At 43.3% G+C, this 24,726-nt stretch overlaps 1 protein-coding gene across 2 annotated transcripts in view; it reads left to right on the top strand.

The window, feature by feature from the left end:
* Positions 1 to 24,726, top strand: part of RBBP6 (RB binding protein 6, ubiquitin ligase) — a 388,917-nt gene that overhangs the window by 48,678 nt on the left and 315,513 nt on the right. For both annotated transcript variants that reach the window (XM_069209694.1, XM_069209695.1), the window contains exons 4-6: positions 17,507 to 17,551; positions 21,742 to 21,830; positions 21,939 to 22,035. In XM_069209694.1, the coding sequence (XP_069065795.1) occupies positions 17,507 to 17,551; positions 21,742 to 21,830; positions 21,939 to 22,035 (231 nt within the window). The remainder of the gene's footprint in view (positions 1 to 17,506; positions 17,552 to 21,741; positions 21,831 to 21,938; positions 22,036 to 24,726) is intronic.

The raw sequence follows: 24,726 nt of genomic DNA, 5'->3' as shown, positions 1-24,726 counted from the left end.
TGTAGTAGATCCATGTAAGACAAATCATGTTCTCCTGAATCTGCCCAGCCAGGAGCCTCAAGACAAGTTGTTGAACATCTGCCCTTCTGTTGAGCCAAAGGTTTCAACTTCTTGCTCTTCCGGATCAAGTGGGACTACTTTAAATTCTGAGAGTGCAAAGTTGCTACATGCAAGAGAGCTTGGTGGGGATATTTGAATCATATTTGAATACTGACTTTGGCATGGCTCAGGTGTTTACTGCTGGTAACCATGAGGAGCTGCATCCAGTCAGGTGCTAACATGCAATCATGTTCAAAACTTTGAAAGCGTTGCTAGCTGAGGCTCCAGTACCATCTGCTGTTTGTGGGCATCTTAAGCCTCTGATTCTTGAGCTGGCTCAAGCGTTCTGTGAAAGCTTTCTCTTAGCCACCCATCTAAAGCCTTTATTCAGAAAATTCCAGACCTTCAATTAACACAGTTGTTAGCACTGTCCCTGCTCACTATGTATTGGTGGCTTTCCAAAGGGGTAGAGTAACTGTTTCCATCACAAGTATGAAATAAAGGTCAAGTGTCTGCAGATCATCAGCAAGATAATGTGCCAGTCTAGTGTTCTCTTCTCAAAATAGGAGCATGTTGTTGCTTGGGCTCTCATTATCCTAAATGAGACTACTGGATTTCTAGGCAGCAGGATCGTTCATGGTGTGGGGGACTGAGTCGGAAGGACCTCTGTCACCCTGAATCCGGTTTTGCTCCGGCTAACTAGCAGTGCCTCATCTCTCCCAAGGGGAAGGGACGATTGGGCAGCCGAGCGCATGACATCTTTGGAACTTCTCAGGGAAGTCGTGGTCACTCAGCTCCAAACCAGCTCTCTCATTTACAGTGTGATCTCATATACAAATGACAAAGGCAGTTTGAGTTTTATAGATTGTTTTAATAAAACTACATTTTAGATATTAAGGCGTGAGCCGCAATAACCAGAACCATACAACACAGTAGGATTGAAATAGTCACGAGGAGAGTGAAACATAAGAATAACGCTATCCTGGTGTCAATAATTTCTACTCTCTCTCAGCTAATTCTATTTCGAGCACAGCATGTTAAGCTTCTAACTTGCCTTTCAGATTCCCCGGGAAGCCAGAAACCCTCATACCTGAGCAAAGGCCTGTGATCTGGTTCAGCATCTGCAACAAGGCAGTCAGCGTCTAGTTGTGGTTCCCTGGTCGGAATCTCCCTCTCGTGTATTGGGACAAGGAAGTGTTTTTATAACTAACATGTCGGTGTGATCACAAAATGTCCCTACGCAAGAATGCCAAAGACTAAACTCCTACCACGTCTATCGGCAATGTACCAGACTGTATCCTTGACTGAAGCACAGAGTGAACAAGAATGTGTTATTGAGGACTCCAGTGCTGAAGTAGGCTAAACAGTGTGATATAAAAATAAAACAAAACCGTAGAATTGGTTATTTGAAAAATAACAGTACGAAGCCGAATAAAAAGCATTTAGAGCAAAGTGCACATAGGCTCTAAGCTGCGAGCAAAGGAATAAAATACATCCAGGGCAAAGTGCACAATTCCTAAAAGCCTGAAGCTAACGCGCAAAGGATACATAAAACTGACCACACTACAGTGTCAGTGCCATCAGGGTGAGCTATGGTTTCATTCTCAAACATGAGTTGGTCTTGTAAAGCCTCTCTCTTCCAAACGTTGCAGAGGAGGATTAGAAGCATCTGCTAAAGGAAAGCTGCTGTTGTCTAGAACTTGGACACTGCAGCAAAGACCATAAACTCCAGTCTATCCATGCACCTTCAGCAGTAGCACCTGAAGTCAAAGGCCTGAGAAAGTAATCCATGAACCAACACAATAGCTGGATGAATAAGCCTACAGCATTGTTATATGGTGCACCTCAAATACATTCTGCCAAACGTACTGTCAAGGTTTATTCCAAGTATTAACATTTGTTCATGAAGTTCCAGGTGACCTGTTTGCTATGTCAAAGCTGTCCAGTGCTGCCTAGACACATTTTTCATTTCGAAATGCAATGCCATCTACCAACAAGTTGTCAGAATTGGCATACCTTCATGGTAGTTATTTAACTTAGTTCATCTGCTATTTCCAGTAATTTGTGGCCTTCCCCAAACCTTTGCACCTCCTCCATGATTAAAAATATGTACAGATAGGGATTTTATTTCTTAAGTAGAGAACTGGCAAGGATGTATGCATACACTTTGTCAGAGAGTAGAGCTGTATATTAAGTCATACAAGGCTACCTACAAATTCGTAATTGGAAAGAATGTAGATCAGTACAGTAACTTTATCCTTCTCCAAGATAATCCTCCCCAGATTCATAACTCACTTGTCCATTATACCGTAATAGTCGTTTTGGCTCGGTATGCGATTAGTGGGAAAAAACTAAATTATTTCTGCCTGGGGCTGACACATGGTCTTGAGGGGGTATCCGTGAAGCTAAAACTTAAGAGTATGATGCAGCTTTATATTTTATTGTGCAGTTTCTTGGGGTGAAAAATTGGGTGGGCTAGAAATTAAAAATTGGGGAGGATTCAAAGTCTATCCTGATAGATGGTACTTATTCAAAGATATGCCTCTGAGGATTCTCTTAACTTGAGAACAGTTTTTACAGGTGAGTAATTTTTCACACTGCACTGAGACACATTTTGCATCTTTAATTTGAGTAGTTGAGAACAAATGCTTTTTGCTTTGAAGGTTCCCCGCTATCTGTGATGAAGCAACCAGTTGTACAACTATTATGATGAATTTCTGGAGGGGATTCTGAGAGCTAAAGTTGGTAGTCAAAACATGAGTAGGCAAGAAGAAAGGTCTTTTTACCAGGAATAGTTTACCTCTTATTCAACATCCAAATCAGGACACTGGGTAGATTGAGTTAAAGAACAAAAGTATCTTGGTGGCCAGTATTGGACAGTTTGATCAGTTTGGTAATCTTCACCCACTTATCTTGAATGGCCTTTACTTTTCATTGTTAGGAGCAAGTAGTGTAGACCAGAGATTGTTTTAAAGCATCACAACAGGAAATAGCCCAGTGATATTAGACTGGAGGTTTGAGGTTTGGCAAATTATGAGCCTTGATGTGAAAATTGACTTAGTTTAGCTTGGAGATCGAGAGACACCTAAAAGCTGCTTCCTATAAGGTGGAAAAGATGCTTTGGGTATTAATTGGAGAGCCTTCAGTTTCACGATAATTTGTAGGACAATTTTGATCTGTTGAGTGTTCATTGAAATTTCTCATGATCCCAGTATTGCTCAGATTCTTTTTTTACCAGTCACTCCAGAGCCAGAAATGTTGGGTAGTCTTATGGTTCCCATTGTAGTGCCTACAGCGTAGCCCTTTAAGGCCATTATTGACTTAGCAGCCTCTCCATTTCATCCATAACTCTCTAGAGTGATCGTTACTCTTGGCAAAGCAGTTAACCAAATAATTGTGTTTTCTGTTTGTACCAATGAGAGTAGTTTTTGTTGCTGGGGAAGATTCAGTTTTTTTTTTTTCTTCCTAGGAATCTGAGGTGGTGGATAAGACCCGTTTCTTAGGGTGCTCAGTCCACAATAAAAAAAAAAATTAAAAAAAAGTTGAGACCCTGTTCAAGATATACTGACAAGAGCGGTCCTGTTTTTTTTTTTTTTTTCCCCTTCAGGGTTTCACAAATAAAGTAATTAAACCTCTTGTGGAAGTAGACAACAGGTGGTGAGTAGAGTGGTTAACTTTACTTAAAAGCTGGGTTCTGATACAGTGCATCAGTCACAGCTGTCTTAGTTCTGTGAGATATATAACATCCCTGAATACGAGTGATTGAGTCCTTATTTGATATATTACTGTGGCAGAGCACAGACCTACCCACGGTGCTCCCAGAGATAAGTACTTTGTCCGTAGTGAGAAAATTACAGATTTCTTCTAGCTGTTGGCCATCAGCCCACTTGCTAGTGAATATATTTTTATCTTGGTGACAAAAACCTTTAGTATTCTGGTGTGTCTTCAGCAGCTAGAATGAGCGCCCAAACAATGTGGAGGGGTTAATCTGGGTGTATTGAAAGAGGGTGGGGGCGCGACTTGTGTGGCTTCAATGTTTCTGTGGGTGTATTTTAGTTATGGGCTAACTTTGTCAAGTGTTCTGTCATATACCCGTTTTTTGGAACGGTAATGCAGATTTCCATGTCTATTGTTTAAGTGTTTGTTGTCCCTGCATTGTGAGCCTTTTAACTGGGGGAGGGCGCACTGGTTTGCACTTCCCCTTTTGGATAAATCAGACAGTCTTTGATTTTGAAATTTCCAGTAAACACCTTTTTCAAAAGTCTCTTGTCAGTGATAGATGTGTAGTTTGCAGTCTTGACTGAAGTGCCATGAGTAGTTGGCTAGACAGTATTGTGTATATGTTAAGACAGTGTCATATGTTAGGTGGCAGTGATTATTTTGAGGCAGTGTTAGTAGCATGGTATATGTGACATGGTGGAGTGTTTAGTTGTACAGCAAACCTGTTTATGCAGTGTTTGAAACCATCCACAAGTTAAAATGTCCATTGTTTAGTGTCTAGTTGTGTTGTCGGGTAGTGTGCAATATTCGGGAACCCAGATCAAGTGAGCAGTTAAGTCGCATGGTGCACGAGTTATGGCAGTGTACAATGCTTACCAAACGTTTTGGCCTTTTCAGTAGTATTATTTATCACAGTGCAAATGTTGAGGCTTGTATTATGTTTGGAACCATAGCTTACCCTCGTGGAGGTAGTGGTGCAAAGCAAAGTGCAGATACTGAGGCAGAGTAGTGTTTCCTAACAAATTTGATATTACAGTGTGTTCATATTGGGTAGCAAGGTGGCCTTAATCGGGCAGTACATACAAATTGGTTTATTACCGATAGATGTGCGTGTTTCACTGAGGTAGTGCTGAATAAAAAAGATGTCGAGGTAGCTTGTTGGATTGATCATCTGCCTTCAGATGTTGCCCTTATGTTAGAGTCGAAGCTCAGTAGAGCCTGCTGAATTTTTGTCCTTCTGCGGTCAGTAAAGCAAGTCTAATCTTTGATTCAGAACACCATGACCATTGTGGGAATCTTTCGCCTGACGTTAGAAAAATGTGCCTGTGATCGACCGAGATTAGGCAGACCTGCAGTCATCCAAATAAGTATTTATAAACAGGTTTCATAAATGGATCTTCCTAGGAATACTCTGCTGTTGAGCAGCAACTTAGTTCAAAGTATCTGCAAGTTCCTCTAATTTCTGGACATTGTCTGCTTTGATCCAGATTTTTTTGAGAGGCAGACATGTTGGTAGTGGGCATGAATTTTATACATTGCATCTTCTGAAAGCGTTTCATGTTGGTATTGTTCATTGTTTCATTGAAGTACTCGTACTGAGAAAGTGCTGCTTATGGTTAGCACAGTGTTTCTGCTAAGGTTGTACTCCATGTTGGACAGGTCATGACTTCCCCTGAGATGGTATATGAATGGGTAGCGAAGTACACCTGTTGAGGGTAATGTTCAGTGTTAGATGATACACTATTCATCACTGCATTGATTCTAAATTAATGACGATAACCACAGTGCCTCTGCTGAGGAGTGTTCAGTACTGTATACTGCATTACCCGTGCAGCGTTGGTATCAATGCTAGCTCGCACACTGCCCTTTGAAACCATGATAGCACCCTGCTCCTGGAGAAGGACTGGCAATCCGTTGCTTCTGATGTCCTCGCCTTCTGTTTTAGATAGCACTCTGCTTCAGCTCCGCTTGCAGTCCTTGGTCGTGCATCGATTTTGCTTTGGATAGTGTTCAATGTTCCTCCTTCGTGTTTTTGCTACGGTTATATTTAATGTAGAGTTTGCTGTTGCATCCCTTAAGGTATTGTTTATCGCAGTGCCCTTTCTAACATAGTTTTGATCTACTCTTTCTTAAGTAGTTTTTAGGTTGAGGGTAAGTGTACGACCTCTTGTATACTTTTAAGTATACTACTTCTGTGGGCTTCCAGCTATTTCAATTTTTAGTTTGTGTGCTTTAAAAATACTTGCTTGCTAGTCCTCAGTCATGCCTCTTTGTCCCTCCTACTGTGTGGCAGCAGGGACCAACTACTGTATAAAGATGCTTTGTCCTGTTTATCTGGCCTGTAGGACTTTTTTTGTTTTTGTTTTTTTTAGTTTTGTTTTTTGTTTCCTGCTCCTGTTTAGCGATGCTTCCCTTTTCATTTGCAGAGCATTCTTCCTCTGAGCTTAGCTGTAAACAAGGCTATAAATCAGGCTGTTATCTTGGTCACATTTGCATCCTCTCAGCTGCCTGGCTCACGCCCTTCCTTGGCTTGGATTTTCTTTACCAAGTGTGCCTGCCTGTGTGCTTAGAGCAAGGACAGAGAATCGCTTGTAATTGCTTATAACCTAGGCACCCAGCTCTACCAGGGCTCTGCAATCCTTGGAGACAGTGCCCACTTCTGACCGATACTGGACTCCTGCTCGCAGCTGAATCAATGCACCTCAGTTCACATACTCAAAGCCCTAAGCCGTGCCAGTGCCAGGAGCCCCACACACATTGTCCGCCAGAGCACCTCTGTTCTTGCAGTCACTCTGCTGCTACAGTACTTTGACCTCAGTTGCAGCTCCACCAGTTCACCCATTCCAAGCCCTCAGCTGTGCCAGGAACCCCGCACACGCTGTCTTCCAGAGCACCTCAGTTCTTGCAGGCAGTACACACTGCTGGTCCAGTACTAGGACCTTGGACTCAGCTCCATCACTGCACCTCAATTTCATCCCGGCGAGGCCACTTCCTTTCCTATACTGGAACCCCGCTCACATACAGTTCCATTGCAGCAGCGCAGTTCTAATATTCAGTACTACGGCCAAGCCAGTACTGGACCCAAAAGAGCAAAGCAGCTCAGCCAGTGCACTTTAAGTCTAACATCCACCCCAACTGTTGATGTGAACCATCGCAGCTCCGCCAGAATCCATCAGTTTTAACATTCAGTGCACATTTCTTCCCAGTGCTAAGGCTCACACATATGCCCTGTGCAGGACTCCTCCCTTCTTTGATTCAGAGGCAATGCCACTCCCATACTGGGCCCCACTCGCAGTTTCACTTTGGAACCTCCAGGTTAACACACTGAAACACTGACACCCCAGTACTAGATTACACATATAGCTCCATCAACATACCTCACTTCTGACCTTGTGTGCCTGTCACTATTCCAGGTCTGCAGCCCACATAAAACTGTCAGTGCACCTTAACCCTAACCTGCAGCACCCCATTATTCCAATACCTGGAATTATACAGTACTCTGTTTCTCATTCATCACCCTCTGCCTTTGTTATTCCAGCACTGTCTACATCCCAGTGCTGATCTGAAGTGCCCCAGAATTGCTGTATTCGGGTTCACATACAACTCTGCTAATGCGCCTCCTGTCCTGGAGTGCCCCTGCAGTTCCTCACCTTGACTTCTGTTTGAGGACGTGGAAGGGGGGTGCGATTAAATCAATTCTTAGCTGCCATCTTTATTTGGGAGGGGTCTTTCACCTATCCCACTCCGTTCTTTCATTTACTCTGTTTACTCTCAATGTTTCTTCCCCACTTCTCTCTTTCCATCTTTCTTTCAACTGTTTATACCTTCTCCCCCCTCTTTTTCAAACTCGCAAAAACGAAGTTATTTTTCGTGTTTTGTTCCTCTTTTTTCATTAGGTGTTCATTCTTTCACTTATTTCTCTTCCCTTCATTCAGCGTCTTTTTTTAACCTTTTCTTTCCTTTGACTCTGTATGCGTCCTTTCACTTTTATTTTAATTTATGTTTTTAGATCTTTCTTCCTTTCTGTAAAGAAATGGCTCCCTGTTGCAGTTACCCCCCACTTTTTGCCTGATACTGATGCTGACTTGACTGAGAAGTGTGCTGGGACCCTGCTAACCAGGCCCCAGCACCAGTGTTCTTTCACCTAAAATGTACAGTTGTTTCCACAATTGGCACAACCCTGGCACCCAGGTAAGTCCCTTGTAACTGGTACCCCTGGTACCAAGGGCCCTGATGCCAGGGAAGGTCTCTATGGGCCGCAGCATATCTTATGCCACCCTGGGGACCCCTCACTCAGCACAGAGACACTGCTTGCCAGCTTGTGTGTGCTGATGAGAACAAAACGAGTAAGTCGACATGGCACTCCCCTCAGGGTGCCATGCCAACCTCACACTGCCTATGCAGTATAGATAAGTCACCCCTCTAGTAGGCCTTACAGCCCTAAGGCAGGGTGCACTATACCATAGGTGAGGGCATATGTGCATGAGCACTATGCCCCTACAGTGTCTAAGCAAAACCTTAGACTTTGTAAGTACAGGGTAGCCATAAGAGTATATGGGCTGGGAGTCTGTCAAAAACGAACTCCACAGCTCCATAATGGCTACACTGAATACTGGGAAGTTTAGTATCAAACTTCTCAGAATAATAAACCCACACTGATGCCAGTGTTGGATTTATTAAAAAATGCACACAGAGGGCATCTTAGAGATACCCCCTGTATTTTACCCAATTGTTCAGTGCAGGACTGACTGGTCTGTGCCAGCCTGCTGCTGAGAGACGAGTGTCTGACCTCATGCGGTGAGAGCCTTTGTGCTCTCTGAGGACAGAAACAAAGCCTGCTCTGGGTGGAGGTGCTTCACACCTCCCCCCTGCAGGAACTGTAACACCTAGCAGTGAGCTTCAAAGGCTCAAGCTTCGTGTTACAATGCCCCAGGGCACTCCAGCTAGTGGAGATGCCCGCCTCCTGGACCCAGCCCCCACTTTTGGCGGCAAGTCCAGGAGAGATAATGAGAAAAACAAGGAGGAGTCACTGGCCAGTCAGGACAGCCCCTAAGGTGTCCTGAGCTGAGGTGACTCTAACTTTTAGAAATCCTCCATCTTGCAGATGGAGGATTCCCCCAATAGGGTTAGGATTGTGACCCCCTCCCCTTGGGAGGAGGCACAAAGAGGGTGTACCCACCCTCAGGGCTAGTAGCCATTGGCTACTAACCCCCCAGACCTAAACACGCCCTTAAATTTAGTATTTAAGGGCTACCCTGAACCCTAGAAAATTAGATTCCTGCAACTACAAGAAGGACTGCCCAGCTGAAAACCCCTGCAGAGGAAGACCAGAAGACAACAACTGCCTTGGCTCCAGAAACACACCGGCCTGTCTCCTGCCTTCCAAAGAACTCTGCTCCAGCGACGCCTTCCAAAGGGACCAGCGACCTCTGAATCCTCTGAGGACTGCCCTGCTTCGACGACGACAAGAAACTCCCGAGGACAGCGGACCTGCTCCAAAAAGACTGCAACTTTGTTTCAAGAAGCAGCTTTAAAGAACCCTGCAACTCCCCGCAAGAAGCGTGAGACTTGCAACACTGCACCCGGCGACCCCGACTCGGCTGGTGGAGAACCAACACCTCAGGGAGGACCCCCGGACTACTCCACGACTGTGAATACCAAAACCTGTCCCCCCTGAGCCCCCACAGCGCCGCCTGCAGAGGGAATCCCGAGGCTTCCCCTGACCGCGACTCTCTGAAACCTAAGTCCCGACGCCTGGAAAAGACCCTGCACCCGCAGCCCCCAGGACCTGAAGGACCGGACTTTCACTGCAGAAGTGACCCCCAGGAGTCCCTCTCCCTTGCCCAAGTGGAGGTTTCCCCGAGGAAGCCCCCCCTTGCCTGCCTGCAGCGCTGAAGAGATCCCTTGATCTCTCATTGACTAACACTGCGAACCCGACGCTTGTTCTAACACTGCACCCGGCCGCCCCCGCGCCGCTGAGGGTGAAATTTCTGTGTGGGCTTGTGTCCCCCCCGGTGCCCTACAAAACCCCCCTGGTCTGCCCTCCGACGACGCGGGTACTTACCTGCAAGGAGACCGGAACCGGGGCACCCCCTTCTCTCCATTCTAGCCTATGCGTTTTGGGCACCACTTTGGACTCTGCACCTGACCGGCCCTGAGCTGCTGGTGTGGTGACTTTGGGGTTGCTCTGAACCCCCAACGGTGGGCTACCTTGGACCAAGAACTGAACCCTGTAAGTGTCTTACTTACCTGGTAAAACTAACAAAAACTTACCTCCCCCAGGAACTGTGAAAATTGCACTAAGTGTCCACTTTTAAAACAGCTATTTGTGAATAACTTGAAAAGTATACATGCAATTGAAATGATTCAAAGTTCCTAATGTACTTACCTGCAATACCTTTCAAACAAGATATTACATGTTAAATTTGAACCTGTGGTTCTTAAAATAAACTAAGACAAGATATTTTTCTATAACAAAACCTATAGGCTGGATTTGTCTCTGAGTGTGTGTACCTCATTTATTGTCTGTGTATGTACAACAAATGCTTAACACTACTCCTTGGATAAGCCTACTGCTCGACCAAACTACCACAAAATAGAGCATTAGTATTATCTCTTTTTACCACTATTGTACCTCTAAGGGGAACCCTTGGACTCTGTGCATGCTATTCCTTACTTTGAAATAGCACATACAGAGCCAACTTCCTACATTGGTGGATCAGCGGTGGGGTACAAGACTTTGCATTTGCTGGACTACTCAGCCAATACCTGATCACACGACAAATTCCAAAATTGTCATTAGAAATTGATTTTTGCAATTTGAAAAGTTTTCTAAATTCTTAAAGTCCTGCTAGGGCCTTGTGTTAGTCCCCGTTAGCATTTCTTTTAGAGTTTAAAAAGTTTGTTAAAAGTTTGAATTAGATTCTAGAACCAGTTTTAGTTTCTTAAAAAGTATTCCAACTTTTAGAAGCATAATGTCTAGCACAGATGTGAATGTGGTGGAACTCGACACCACACCTTACCTCCATCTACAGATGAGAGAGCTAAGGTCACTCTGTAAACTAAAGAAAATAACAATGGGCTCCAAACCTACCAAAGTACAGCTCCAGGAGCTTTTGGCAGAGTTTGAAAAAGCCAACCCCTCTGAGGATGGCAACACAGAGGATGAAGATAGTGACTTGGAGGGAAATTCCCCCCCTCCAGTCCTACTTAGGGAGAACAGGGCTTCTCAAGCCCTGACTCCACAAATAATAGTCAGAGATGCAGGTTCCCTCACAGGAGGGACCAACAACTCTAAAATCACTGAGGATAACTCCGGTGAAGAGGACATCCAGTTAGCCAGGATGGCCAAAAGATTGGCTTTGGAAAGACAGATCCTAGCCATAGAAAGGGAAAGACAAGAGATGGGCCTAGGACCCATCAATGGTGGCAGCAACATAAATAGGGTCAGAGATTCTCCTGACATGTTGAAAATCCCTAAAGGGATTGTAACAAAATATGAAGATGGTGATGACATCACCAAATGGTTCACAGCTTTTGAGAGGGCTTGTGTAACCAGAAAAGTGAACAAATCTCACTGGGGTGCTCTCCTTTGGGAAATGTTCACAGGAAAGTGTAGGGATAGACTCCTCACACTCTCTGGAAAAGATGCAGAATCTTATGACCTCATGAAGGGTACCCTGATTGAGGGCTTTGGATTCTCCACTGAGGAGTATAGGATTAGATTCAGGGGGGCTCAAAAATCCTCGAGCCAGACCTGGGTTGATTATGTTGACTACTCAGTGAAAACACTGGATGGTTGGGTAACTGGAAATGAAGTGTATGACTATGTTGGGCTTTATAATTTGTTTATGAAAGAACACATTTTGAGTAACTGCTTCAATGAAAAGTTGCATCAGTATCTGGTAGACCTAGGTCCAATTTCTCCCCAAGAATTGGGAAAGAAGGCAGACCACTGGGTCAAGACTAGGGTAACCAAAACTTCCACTGGGGGTGACCAAAAGAAAGGGGTTACAAAGCCTCCCCAGGAGAAAGTGGGTGACACTAGAAACAAAGAAAAAGAGTCCCCTGTAGGCCCCCAAAAACCAGACCAGGTGGGTGGGCCCAGAGACACAACCCAAAACAAAGGTGGGTACCAGGGTAAGAGCTGGGATGCCACTAAGGCATGGTGCCATAACTGTAAACAGACAGGGCACCACACCAAGGACACTTCTTGTCCCAAAAACAAACCCCCTAGCAATATCCCAGGGGTGACCAGTGTAGCCATTGGGGATGACTCCTCAGATGAGGAGGTCTTCATAGCCTTCAACTGGAAAAAGGGCCCAACAGGTGAGTTGGAGATTCCAGAGGGAAGTAGACACTTCCACCACCTACTGGTGAATGGAATCCCAGCCACTGCCCTGAGAGACACTTGTGCCAGTCACACTATTGTGCATGACAGGCTGGTGTTCTCAAACCAGTACATCCCAGGTGAGATGGCCAGAGTAAGAGTTAGCCCAGACAGGGTCACTGATAGGCCTGTGGCTTTTGTGCCCATAGAAGTGGGTGGGACTTTTAGCTGGAGAAGGGTGGTAGTCAGTACAGACCTCCCCCTTGATTGTCTCCTTGGAAATGACTACCCAGAGGTTAGTCAGAGCCCAAGAGAGGAACTGGTCCAGTGCCAGTCCTCTCCCAAGGATTCTGGAGTGCCTGCCTCTGCAGTAAATGCAAGTAGGCCCCAGAAGAAAAAGAAAAGGAAACAGAGTAGGAAAGGTGGACAACCTTTAGCCAAGGTTCCAGCAAGCCAAGGAGATTCTGCTCCAGTAGGGGAGAACTCCAAAAGTGGCTCTGAAAAAGTCCAACCTGACCCACAAGAAGTCCTGGCTAGTCAGGCAACTGTTAAGCCTGAGTGGGTGGCTCCTCAGCTAACAGAAGAAAGAGTGGAAGAAGGGTGTTTACTACAAGATGTGGTAACCCCCCACTCTAATACAGCAGACAGGCACCCTGAACCCAAAGAAGCCTGTAACTTAGCCCCTTCCCTTGTAGGTGAAGAGCTGAAGGTGTGGTTCTGGGCACTGATAGCTGTCAGTGGCCTCTGCTGGGTGTTAGCCTTTATGGCTGCACTATCCTTGGCATGGTGGTCTGACCCCATGCCAAATAGCAAGTTAGGCCCCCTGACCCTGTTGGTCATGGTGGGGTTACTCCAGCTCTGGGTAACCTCTTTGGGTAAGCTAGGGGTGACCCTGGCTAAGATAAGATTAGCAGAGGTGGATACCTCTAACCCCAAAATAGAGAGAATGGGTGAAGACATAAAAAGCACAGACAAGAGGCAGTTCAGACTAGGTCCTATCACTGTGGAAGTGGGTCAGTTCCCCAGAGGGAATGACCTGAACAGGAGGATGTAAGGCAGAGTAGGCCCTGCATCAAACCAGCCTATTTCCTCTACTCTTCCTCGCCTGACAGACTAGGAAGACTCTCCCAGCTTTGGCTGAGTCTCCTGGCCTGTGGGCTGGGGGGGGCTTGTGTAAAGAAATGGCTCCCTGTTGCAGTTACCCCCCACTTTTTGCCTGATACTGATGCTGACTTGACTGAGAAGTGTGCTGGGACCCTGCTAACCAGGCCCCAGCACCAGTGTTCTTTCACCTAAAATGTACAGTTGTTTCCACAATTGGCACAACCCTGGCACCCAGGTAAGTCCCTTGTAACTGGTACCCCTGGTACCAAGGGCCCTGATGCCAGGGAAGGTCTCTAAGGGCCGCAGCATATCTTCTTCCACCCTGGGGACCCCTCACTCAGCACAGACACACTGCTTGCCAGCTTGTGTGTGCTGATGAGAACAAAACGAGTAAGTCGACATGGCACTCCCCTCAGGGTGCCATGCCAACCTCACACTGCCTATGCGGTATAGATAAGTCACCCCTCTAGTAGGCCTTACAGCCCTAAGGCAGGGTGCACTATACCATAGGTGAGGGCATATGTGCATGAGCACTATGCCCCTACAGTGTCTAAGCAAAACCTTAGACATTGTAAGTACAGGGTAGCCATAAGAGTATATGGGCTGGGAGTCTGTCAAAAACGAACTCCACAGCTCCACAATGGCTACACTGAATACTGGGAAGTTTAGTATCAAACTTCTCAGAATAATAAACCCACACTGATGCCAGTGTTGGATTTATTAAAAAATGCACACAGAGGGCATCTTAGAGATACCCCCTGTATTTTACCCAATTGTTCAGTGCAGGACTGACTGGTCTGTGCCAGCCTGCTGCTGAGAGACGAGTGTCTGACCTCATGCGGTGAGAGCCTTTGTGCTCTGAGGACAGAAACAAAGCCTGCTCTGGGTGGAGGTGCTTCACACCTCCCCCCTGCAGGAACTGTAACACCTAGCAGTGAGCTTCAAAGGCTCAAGCTTCGTGTTACAATGCCCCAGGGCACTCCAGCTAGTGGAGATGCCCGCCTCCTGGACCCAGCCCCCACTTTTGGCGGCAAGTCCAGGAGAGATAATGAGAAAAACAAGGAGGAGTCACTGGCCAGTCAGGACAGCCCCTAAGGTGTCCTGAGCTGAGGTGACTCTAACTTTTAGAAATCCTCCATCTTGCAGATGGAGGATTCCCCCAATAGGGTTAGGATTGTGACCCCCTCCCCTTGGGAGGAGGCACAAAGAGGGTGTACCCACCCTCAGGGCTAGTAGCCATTGGCTACTAACCCCCCAGACCTAAACACGCCCTTAAATTTAGTATTTAAGGGCTACCCTGAACCCTAGAAAATTAGATTCCTGCAACTACAAGAAGGACTGCCCAGCTGAAAACCCCTGCAGAGGAAGACCAGAAGACAACAACTGCCTTGGCTCCAGAAACTCACCGGCCTGTCTCCTGCCTTCCAAAGAACTCTGCTCCAGCGACGCCTTCCAAAGGGACCAGCGACCTCTGAATCCTCTGAGGACTGCCCTGCTTCGACGACGACAAGAAACTCCCGAGGACAGCGGACCTGCTCCAAAAAGACTGCAACTTTGTTTCAAGAAGCAGCTTTAAAGAACCCTGCAACTCCCCGCAAGAAGCGTGAGACTTGCAACACTGCACCCGGCGACCCCGACTCGGCTGGTGGAGAACCAACACCTCAGGGAGGACCCCCGGACTACTCCACGACTGTGAGTACCAAAACCTGTCCCCCCTGAGCCCCCACAGCGCCGCCTGCAGAGGGAATCCCGAGGCTTCCCCTGACCGCGACTCTCTGAAACCTAAGTCCCGACGCCTGGAAAAGACCCTGCACCCGCAGCCCCCAGGACCTGAAGGACCGGACTTTCACTGCAGAAGTGACCCCCAGGAGTCCCTCTCCCTTGCCCAAGTGGCGGTTTCCCCGAGGAAGCCCCCCCTTGCCTGCCTGCAGCGCTGAAGAGATCCCTTGATCTCTCATTGACTAACACTGCGAACCCGACGCTTGTTCTAACACTGTACCCGGCCGCCCCGCGCCGCTGAGGGTGAAATTTCTGTGTGGGCTTGTGTCCCCCCTGGTGCCCTACAAAACCCCCCTGGTCTGCCCTCCGACGACGCGGGTACTTACCTGCAAGGAGACCGGAACCGGGGCACCCCCTTCTCTCCATTCTAGCCTATGCGTTTTGGGCACCACTTTGGACTCTGCACCTGACCGGCCCTGAGCTGCTGGTGTGGTGACTTTGGGGTTGCTCTGAACCCCCAACGGTGGGCTACCTTGGACCAAGAACTGAACCCTGTAAGTGTCTTACTTACCTGGTAAAACTAACAAAAACTTACCTCCCCCAGGAACTGTGAAAATTGCACTAAGTGTCCACTTTTAAAACAGCTATTTGTGAATAACTTGAAAAGTATACATGCAATTGAAATGATTCAAAGTTCCTAATGTACTTACCTGCAATACCTTTCAAACAAGATATCACATGTTAAATTTGAACCTGTGGTTCTTAAAATAAACTGAGAAAAGATATTTTTCTATAACAAAACCTATTGGCTGGATTTGTCTCTGAGTGTGTGTACCTCATTTATTGTCTGTGTATGTACAACAAATGCTTAACACTACTCCTTGGATAAGCCTACTGCTCGACCACACTACCACAAAATAGAGCATTAGTATTATCTCTTTTTACCACTATTGTACCTCTAAGGGGAACCCTTGGACTCTGTGCATGCTATTCCTTACTTTGAAATAGCACATACAGAGCCAACTTCCTACACTTTCTTTCTCTGGTGTTTTTCTTTGTCAATTCAAGTTTTACTGTAAAATCCCCCTTTCTCCCGTCTGAATGTGGAAGCCACAAGTTACTTGTCAGGACCCAAAGTGTCAAAGTGGTTGTCAGTACACACATGCCCTGATTCTTTCGCTGCTTGTTTCTCACCATCTTTGTTTTTCTCTAATGTTAATTTTTTCTTTCGTTTCACACTTCATTATTTTTTCATCTACCTTTAGTTAGATGCTTCCTTCCCCTTTTCCTTACCCATTTGCTCCATTTCTTCTTAGTTTTCATTTTCTTGTTCTTTCTTTCCCTTTATTTCTTTGGGACCCCTTCTTTCTTTTTGTCTGTTTTCCCTCAGCGCACTTTTTCTGCCCCATTGCCTTCTCTTGAGGCTTAGTTATCAACAGGTGCAGTGTCACTCACTCAACTCTTACTGCTGTATTTTCCTACCGAAATTAAGGTCAACCATTTTCCTTTCTTACTCCAGGGCCCATGACACCGTTACTACACCACTTATCCTCCATCTTTATCCCCTACTCTTTCCTTTCACACTCCAATCCGCCCCAAATGATATTTTTATGTTGTTTTTAGCATTACCCTCTAATTCCAAAAGTTTATTTCTGACAAAGGTTTTTATGATTGAATAGGTTTTGAGATGGAGGAAGAAGGTAAATGGAAGTGCTTTAGTTAAATGTTGGGCCACTTGGATTATCTGGCAGGAAAAGACGAAATTATGAGGCAGGGTTGACCTATTTATGCGGCAAGAAAAGTCTAGCTACGAATTTACAATGCAAATAGCTCTAAATCAATAGAATGCGAGACCTATTGCTTTGCAAATTCATGTTTATTTACTCTACTGACTCGTTTCTTTCGCAACTGTAGTGTTCAGTGTTGCTTGGCGCATTCTGCCTACTTTTTATAAGGAAAGTCTGAGTTGAGAGCTTCCCTCTTTATTAGAACCTTCCTATTTTCCTTTTCACGACGTTAGATATTTTACTGTGCTTCGTCAAGGCAGTCCCCAGCTGTGGTATGAGCCTTAAAGGAGAATAGCTTGGTGGGTTCACAGATGCTACTTGGCACAGAAGAGCAGGCTGTGTCTATTGAGCCTTTAGTATTTCCTTGGCTTCGGCGACACTACGCAGTATGTTTTTGTGTAAACATGTTTTTATGTAAATTGTTTTGCACTTTACTCATCCATTTGCAGTAGGAGTTCAACACAGTTGTCAATCTCGAAGTACTGCACATTCTTCAAATAGAGCTGCAAGGCCATTGGTCTTTTTTTAGTGCTGTCATTTTTTTCTGTGTGCCTAACTGCTGCGAAACTAATGTACTTTTCTCACCCCTCCTGGAAGCATGAAGAACGTTGGGAACCACCTTAAAATCTATCTGATTCAATTCATAAAAGTGCTCACTTTACAAAACTGTAATTTCCCCGAGGACATTCTTCAGAAGAAAACCCTCCCTTTTTTTAATTGTATTTTATTTCGGAGCAGGAGACAATTATTTCATTGCTTTACTGTGTGAAACTTGAAAATGTGTGTTTAATGTTTTTTTTGTAAACAGATCAATGACTCCTCATCGTCCATATCCTTGGCCCAGCTTACAAAGGTATATAGAATTTCATAGTTCAGTATTACAAATAACACAGATTGCTTCCTTTTTAAAAGTTTAGAACTTAAAAGTATTTGTAGCATGCTGTATGGTAATTGACTTTTTGTCTAAAACGTGTAAATTTTTATTGTATGTATACTTGTTAAATATGTCATGGCTTTGCTTTCTTTCCTGTAAAGAGAAGCTCATGTTTTTAAGATGTGTGGGAAGTGCCTCATCAGCCTGAACATGTTGGCCTTAACAGGTGCCTTTCAAGACACATGTTTAGTTTGTTCGCAGTGGTAAAAGTACACTTAGCCGTGCGCGTTTCGTGTGCACAAACCTTTTCTTACTTTGCTTTTAAAACTGCTTCCAGATTAATATAGCTTAACTGTACTTTACATGAATTGAATCACCATTCTGGAAAGTGTCCCCTTCATATAGGAGATGGCTTGATGCCCTTCATACTTAATTACTCACTTATCTCGAAGGGAATTAACACAATTTGTTTGAATGGAGACTTAAATGTTTTTCGAGTGAATATTAATGCTTCTTGGGAATTTGTCATTATTTATCTTTGACGTGTCATTTTAGTGTACTGTGATAACTACACACTAAGGCCAATCCACATTGCCATCTGTAATGGCAGAAACACACGATAATGTCGTAAAGTGGTTCTAAAGCATTTACTCAGCAAACTTCAAACTACTGCACTAATTAAAGAGATCCTTATCAGATGTACACCTATGTTCCATTTAGTATTAACGCTGAAGCTTTCCGATCCTTTTTTTAGTCCATTGCTCTGCCTTACTGGCTATAAACTCGCATGAATTTTCTTTTTTTTTTTTTTTTTTTACATAAATTGGTGTCAAATTGTGTGAACCTAGGCAAATATTTTATTTTATGAAGCCACCTTTTTCTTCGTTATCACATATGAGAGCACCTTTGAATATGCAAGTTCAGCATTTCTGCGGGACAGTCTCTTTTTTTTATTTAATAGTCTAAACGTTTGCTCCAAGAATCAATCCCACATAGGGTACACATGACCCCTGACCTGCTTCTTAGTTCCCAAATAGCATTGTCTTCAAGGTCGGGTCAAGAGTGTATCACTTCTTGGTTAAAAACTCACGTTTAATAAATAGATTACTAAAGCATGATATGATAGTGCACTGTCACAGGCAGCATATTTTCCATTGAAATGGCCACAGACTTTCCCACTAACATTACTGATGAAACTATATAGTGCATAAACGGTGCTAGGAAATGTTTTCAACAAACATTTATCATTTGTACATAACCAAGTAAAGTGTTCAGATTTGTTTTTGCCCTTTAAAAATCTTTTTTTCACCTCACAAAATTACATAAATGTGCCTACATACCTACTGAAATATATTTTGAAACGTTTGTATAGTTCACATATATTGGCTATTTCAATGCCATTAAAAATACAGCCTGACATCTTACCGACATTCATTTCACATGCGTTGTGCAGCACACAGTTCACGGTACTAAAAAGCCTCTAAGTTCACAGTGAGAGAAAGAAAAGTAAATGTTACAAGACAAACTGAGTTTTGACCTATGTCTCTAAATGCATTGCAATGTGACAAGATACAAACAAGATTTAAAGGCATTGCTTTTGATCGCTCACTTTGTGAGTGAACAAAACAACTGTTAATTATCAGCTTGCCATAATGGGCGAGTCATTTTTAAAAGGTTATCCTGATGAAATCTAACTCACCAGAGCGAGTGGGCGAATAGATTTCTCAAGGCCTGATGTGTGTGTGTGAGAGAGAGATTTCTTGCATGAACTGGTTACGTCCACCAGGTAGAGTCAATGCAGAGCAATCAGTGCAAGTCACGTTCACAATCCAAATAATTTTGAGTGCCTACATGTTTTTACAGTGGTACGCATTCTTAGGCTTTAAATATTCCGAAAAGTATAATTATATGCAAGCTACTTGTATATTCATGCAATTATGCTGATTATTGCTCCTTTGTTATTTAGCAGGCGTTTGCCTTATTTGAGTCATTAAATTTAGCTAAAAATTTGTGAGCATATGTAGACATGTATCACTTCTATGTCTATTGTTTGGTTAATCTTTTTTCTGGGTGATGGTGCATGTAAATTTCACTGGCTGTGAGGAAGACCGTTCAGCTTGAAAAGCAATGCCAATATATTTCTCATGAAAACCTGTTCTTAAGTGCAAGCGATTGTGTCTAAACGTGTAGGAACAATAACTTATTTGGATACTGAGATAGATGTCCATAGATGTGTGTGTGTGTGTGTAAATATATATTTGTGCGACACCCAGCCCAGTGGCATTCGCCACTGGGTACTTCTAGTTAGGACCACGTTTCATTAGGAAAAACAATTTTTGGTTTGGTGATAACTTTGCTGTTTGACGAAATGTAACAAAAAAACTCACCACCTCCGTTTTAGGGTCATGCATCAAGCTGGGTTTCAAGAAAAAGGGGTGTCCCAAAACTCATTTCCCCAGTGCAACTTTCCACCGGAAAACTAGACCCAGATACAGCCAAAATGGAATTACACCAAAATCTTGGTCCAGAAAGCATGCCTTTTGTGATTTCATGTTAATGCGTTCGTAGTTTTTGAGGTTTTAAGGTTCAGACTATATATATAGACATATAAAATATTTTCATATATAATGCCCCAATCGATCCACATTCTTTAACTCCCATTATTTTACAAGGGAAAAATAAGAGGGAGTGTCTGGTCAGACAAACTGAATTTATGTCCATATGTAAATCATTATGTGTCTTAGATATTACATTTTCAGATGTTCAGATCATACAGTAGCTTGGTGTGAGACTTCGCAACCCTGCCCAGATTAAGAACTTAATAGAGCATGTGGCTTGTCTTTCTATTTCCTTCTCTGTGCAAGTGAATGAAAGCTTATACTTGACATGTTAGCACTGAGGTAGCAGTTCTACCCAATATGTTTTACTTTTGATCACCTTTTAATTTTTACTAAAAGTAAAGGTATGTAAATACACATTTCCAAAAAGACAAATAGTGTGTTCGAATGCCAAAAATGTCTTATACAACTGGAAAATGGTGGGTGCAAGAGCAGACTTGACCAAGGCATGGCCTTGGACGCTCATTTTTGCTCTGAAAACATTGTCCTTAAACTACATGATTAAAACTGCTCTCTTTGGCCATTTTTGTACTCTTAAAGGATCTCACATCTGCAACACTTAGTTAAAATATAGCTCATTGATGGTAAAAATAGGACATTAAGAGCATAAGGTGCTAGTGGAAGGCGACTTAGACTTGACAAAGTGATTAAAGAAATGCATGTTAATAGCTGTCTATGGAGACCCAAAAGTTATCTCCTTTAAAGCCATACTGCAATCGCAACCAATCTAAACCTTGTGCTGCTTTCATACATGGAGCAAATAGCATTTTATCCTCTCTTCACTCTATACTGTACTCTCTCTGACATTGCAACTCCATAGAATTTGGTCTGATTGAGTCCAAGGTGCAGGCTTCGTCATAGCCAAGCGTAGAACCAAGAGATGCCTTTTAATATAGTACATTAAAGGTCAATACACTGGTAGTGTTAACAAGATGAACAGTGTTGGCAGAGTGGGAAGCCATTTGTTAGTAGTCATGGTAGTGGATCAGGCAATTTTGTAGTCACACTAAACACTATTCTCCGTAGGTCAATCTGAAATATCTGGACTTAAAAGATCCTTAAGTCATTCTTTCAGTCCTGGATGGGTTTTAGTCTATTTTCAGACCTTTTCCAAGTTTCCGAACTTTTTTAGGCCATGCATTCTCACACAGTTTAATTTCTTAATTTTCAGGTTTTTAAGTTGTCTTGTAGTTGGGTCTGCCACTTTGAGCTAAACATGCTCCACTGAAAGGGTCTGAAATTTCTGCTGTTTTTTCTCCACAAGCTTTGCAGTGTGAAGATGACAACGAATCCGTTACCAATGGTACGGACCTGTTCAGGTGTATAGTCAGGGCACAGGCACACTGACATGTCCTGGCTGAAAGGTCTTCCCCACCCCCAAAAAACTTGTTGCCAACACCACATATCCAGTATGTTTTAATCTTTGGATGGACTTCTCGGTCTCCCATCTCGCTACTCTTTACATGATTGAATTAGTGCAGTTTGTATCTGCGTGACAATTTTGATGTATTTATTTTCTAATTTTTTGTGTCAAACAATTACTTTTATTAGACTGCCAATCTGGCTGAAGCCAATGCTTCTGAGGAAGATAAAATTAGAGCTATGATGTGTCAGTCTGGCCATGAATATGATCCCAGCAAGTAAGTATTTCAAATGCCAAATTAGATTATTTTTTTTGGAGCAGCTTCACGTTTTCACTTGAGTAGAAATTCTTTAAAAGGTAATAATCTAATTTTATTTTTTTGCAGTTATCAGAAGAAAACTTTGGGTCCTCCACCTCCAAACTACACATGTTATCGCTGTTTGAAGCCCGGCCATCACATTAAGAACTGTCCGTCCAATAATGTAAGTATCTCCAGACTTCCTTTAGAATAGTGCAAATGTTATTTTTTTTAAAAAAGTGTGTGTGTGTGTGTGTGTGTGTGTGTATATATATATATGTGTATATATATATATATATATATATATATACATTTTTTATACGTAGTATTCTTTAAATTGTTGCTGGATCAAGAAACACCAGTACTGCAACCCAAACTTTTTTTTTTTTATTTTTTTTTTATTATGAACATTGTAAATTATAGAACATCACCATTTGGGCATTTCGGCTTTTCAAATGCGAGAATGGGAAAGGTATTTTGAAAATAAAAGCAATGGAGGAGGAGTTCAAGGTTATTGTGATAGCTTGTAAAAAGATGACCTAAGGAACAGAAGATGTCAGAGGAACGATAGCACATATCAAGACTGGTTGGCTGTTTTCAAAGTCTGTCACATACAACATTGAAGACAAGTTTATTTTTTCACTGCCGGAGCAGGTGGCCATTCCGGCTCTCACTGCTGGAGGTCCGCTCCTGAATGAGTATCATTTTCTTGAACCACAAAGGGTTATGCTTCACTATTTGTGCTAAAATATGTACAAAGAATACAGTCTCACTTACTGAAGATAACAAACCCCTGAATCCTACTGATTAGTTCTGTTTGGTTTATGGCAGTGTCTTTGCGGGCCCTTTGGCATTTTCCTCAATCAGTCTTATCACACCCACTTTTTCCATAAATTGACGTCTTTTGTGCTAGTCAACCACTATGTTAAGAAAGGAGCCTTAAAATAATCCTTGGTTCTTCATCTTGGGTTCTTGGTTGATAATGATTAACCCTAAAAATCTCAGTCCAGAAGTGGAATTTAGTACTTCAGAAAGATCAAAGCGCTCTCCAGAGGCACAATTTATCTTTTTTTAAACTAAATACCACCAAGTGTTATGTTTAAGTTGCAAAGCATCAAATTGCATTCTATAAAAAATAAAGCTGGACATTGCAGTTTTCTATATGTGTTACAGTAGAAAACAAAACAATCTCACCTTTTATTCAACCCAATGGGAACTCCATTGTTCCAGAATATAGTACATAAAACTGGCCTCGACCATTGAAAATAGGATCCCTTAAAACTAGTTTGACCATGCATTCTTTTTTCTGAAACTCTAATAGCACTTCTTTAGTTTGACAATTTTCTAGTGATTATTTTGCACCCGGTTGTTCCATTTAAGCAAAAGGCTTCCGGACTAAGAAGCTTCCATATTTAAGTCAAATGTTCATCTTGTGAAAATAAAAGGTAGTTGATAACTATGCGTTTAGTCTCGGGTGCTTACCCTACAGCCATTCCCAAAGGAATGTTGGATTTGCCGTGATGTCAGTGAGTGCACTTTAAGACGGCGAGGCATCTGTCTGAGGAGAAAGTACATTGTGGCTGGATGCTCTAGAGGCTGGGTCCAATGGAAGGGGCCCTCCCTTCTCCAGGTGAATTAAGACCCACTCCGACGTCCCATGTATCAGTCTAAAACAGTGGTAGTTTTTACAAATCAGCCTGTCACTTAAGGTTGCATAATCCCCCTGCTACCTGAGGCGATTTTGAAGTGGTAGTACCTGTTCATAGTTATTAGGCTTCTTAATAAGAACTATGCTGATTAAGGGCATAGGTGAAGTACATTTAGATTTAATACACTATTTTCTGGTATTATTTATAATCATGTATGCATTTGTGCCTCATTTCCATATAGTATGTATTATATTTTTTAACATGAATATACAAATTATTAGGATTTGGCGCATTATAAATTAATCAGGAAAATGGTTACGAGGATTTCCTTGATTTAGCACTAATACTATATGGTATTTGTCATGCAAATATTGAAATATGTAAGGGTGAGCTATTCATTGATGATTAACCTTCTTGTTTAGAAATTTATTTGTATTGGTTTCTGTTTGGATTGGTCACTTCAAAATGGCCGACACATTTCATGTGTGGAACAGGGAGGGTTTCTTGTTAGTCCTTTTTTCATTTTGTTTACATTTGACTCTTGGCATTGGATGTATTCTTAATTTCTGAAACGCATTGGGTTTTTCTCCCAATAAAATACCTGCATTCCGATTCTCTGGCGTGATGGAGACTTGTCTTTAACGCACTGAGCATTGCCACATTTGGCTCCGATCGTTGTGGATATTTTCGTTTGATATATATATGTATGTATGTATATGTTCGATGGCATGTGTAGCTGCAGATACACATGCTGTGCACATCCCGCCATCTGGTGTTGGGCTCGGAGTGTTACAAGTTGTTTTTCTTCGAAGAAGTCTTTTTGAGTCACGAGACCGAGGGACTCCTCCCATTTCGACTCCATTGCGCATGGGCGTCGACTCCATCTTAGATTGTTTTTTTTCCGCCATCGGGTTCGGACGTGTTCCTTTTCGCTCCGTGTTTCGGGTCGGAAAGTTAGTTAGAATCTCGGAAAAATCGTCGGTATTGTTTGCGTTCGGTATCCGGTTAGTTACAACAGATAGACACCGAATTAAGAAGAGCTCCGGTGGCCCTTCGGGTTTTTTTTTGATCCCGTCGGGGCCTGGTCGGCCCGGCCACGTGTCTCTTCAAGGCTGATGGAACGGACCCCATTCCGCTTCTGTCCAAAATGCCATAACAAGTATCCATATACAGATCAACACCTGGTGTGTAACTTGTGTTTGTCACCAGAACACAAGGAGGATACT

This window comes from Pleurodeles waltl, chromosome 10, assembly GCF_031143425.1.
Source record: "Pleurodeles waltl isolate 20211129_DDA chromosome 10, aPleWal1.hap1.20221129, whole genome shotgun sequence".
NCBI lineage: Eukaryota > Metazoa > Chordata > Amphibia > Caudata > Salamandridae > Pleurodeles > Pleurodeles waltl.
The sequence above is the reverse complement of the archived record's forward strand: the minus strand, read 5'-3'. Positions and strand labels throughout refer to the sequence as shown.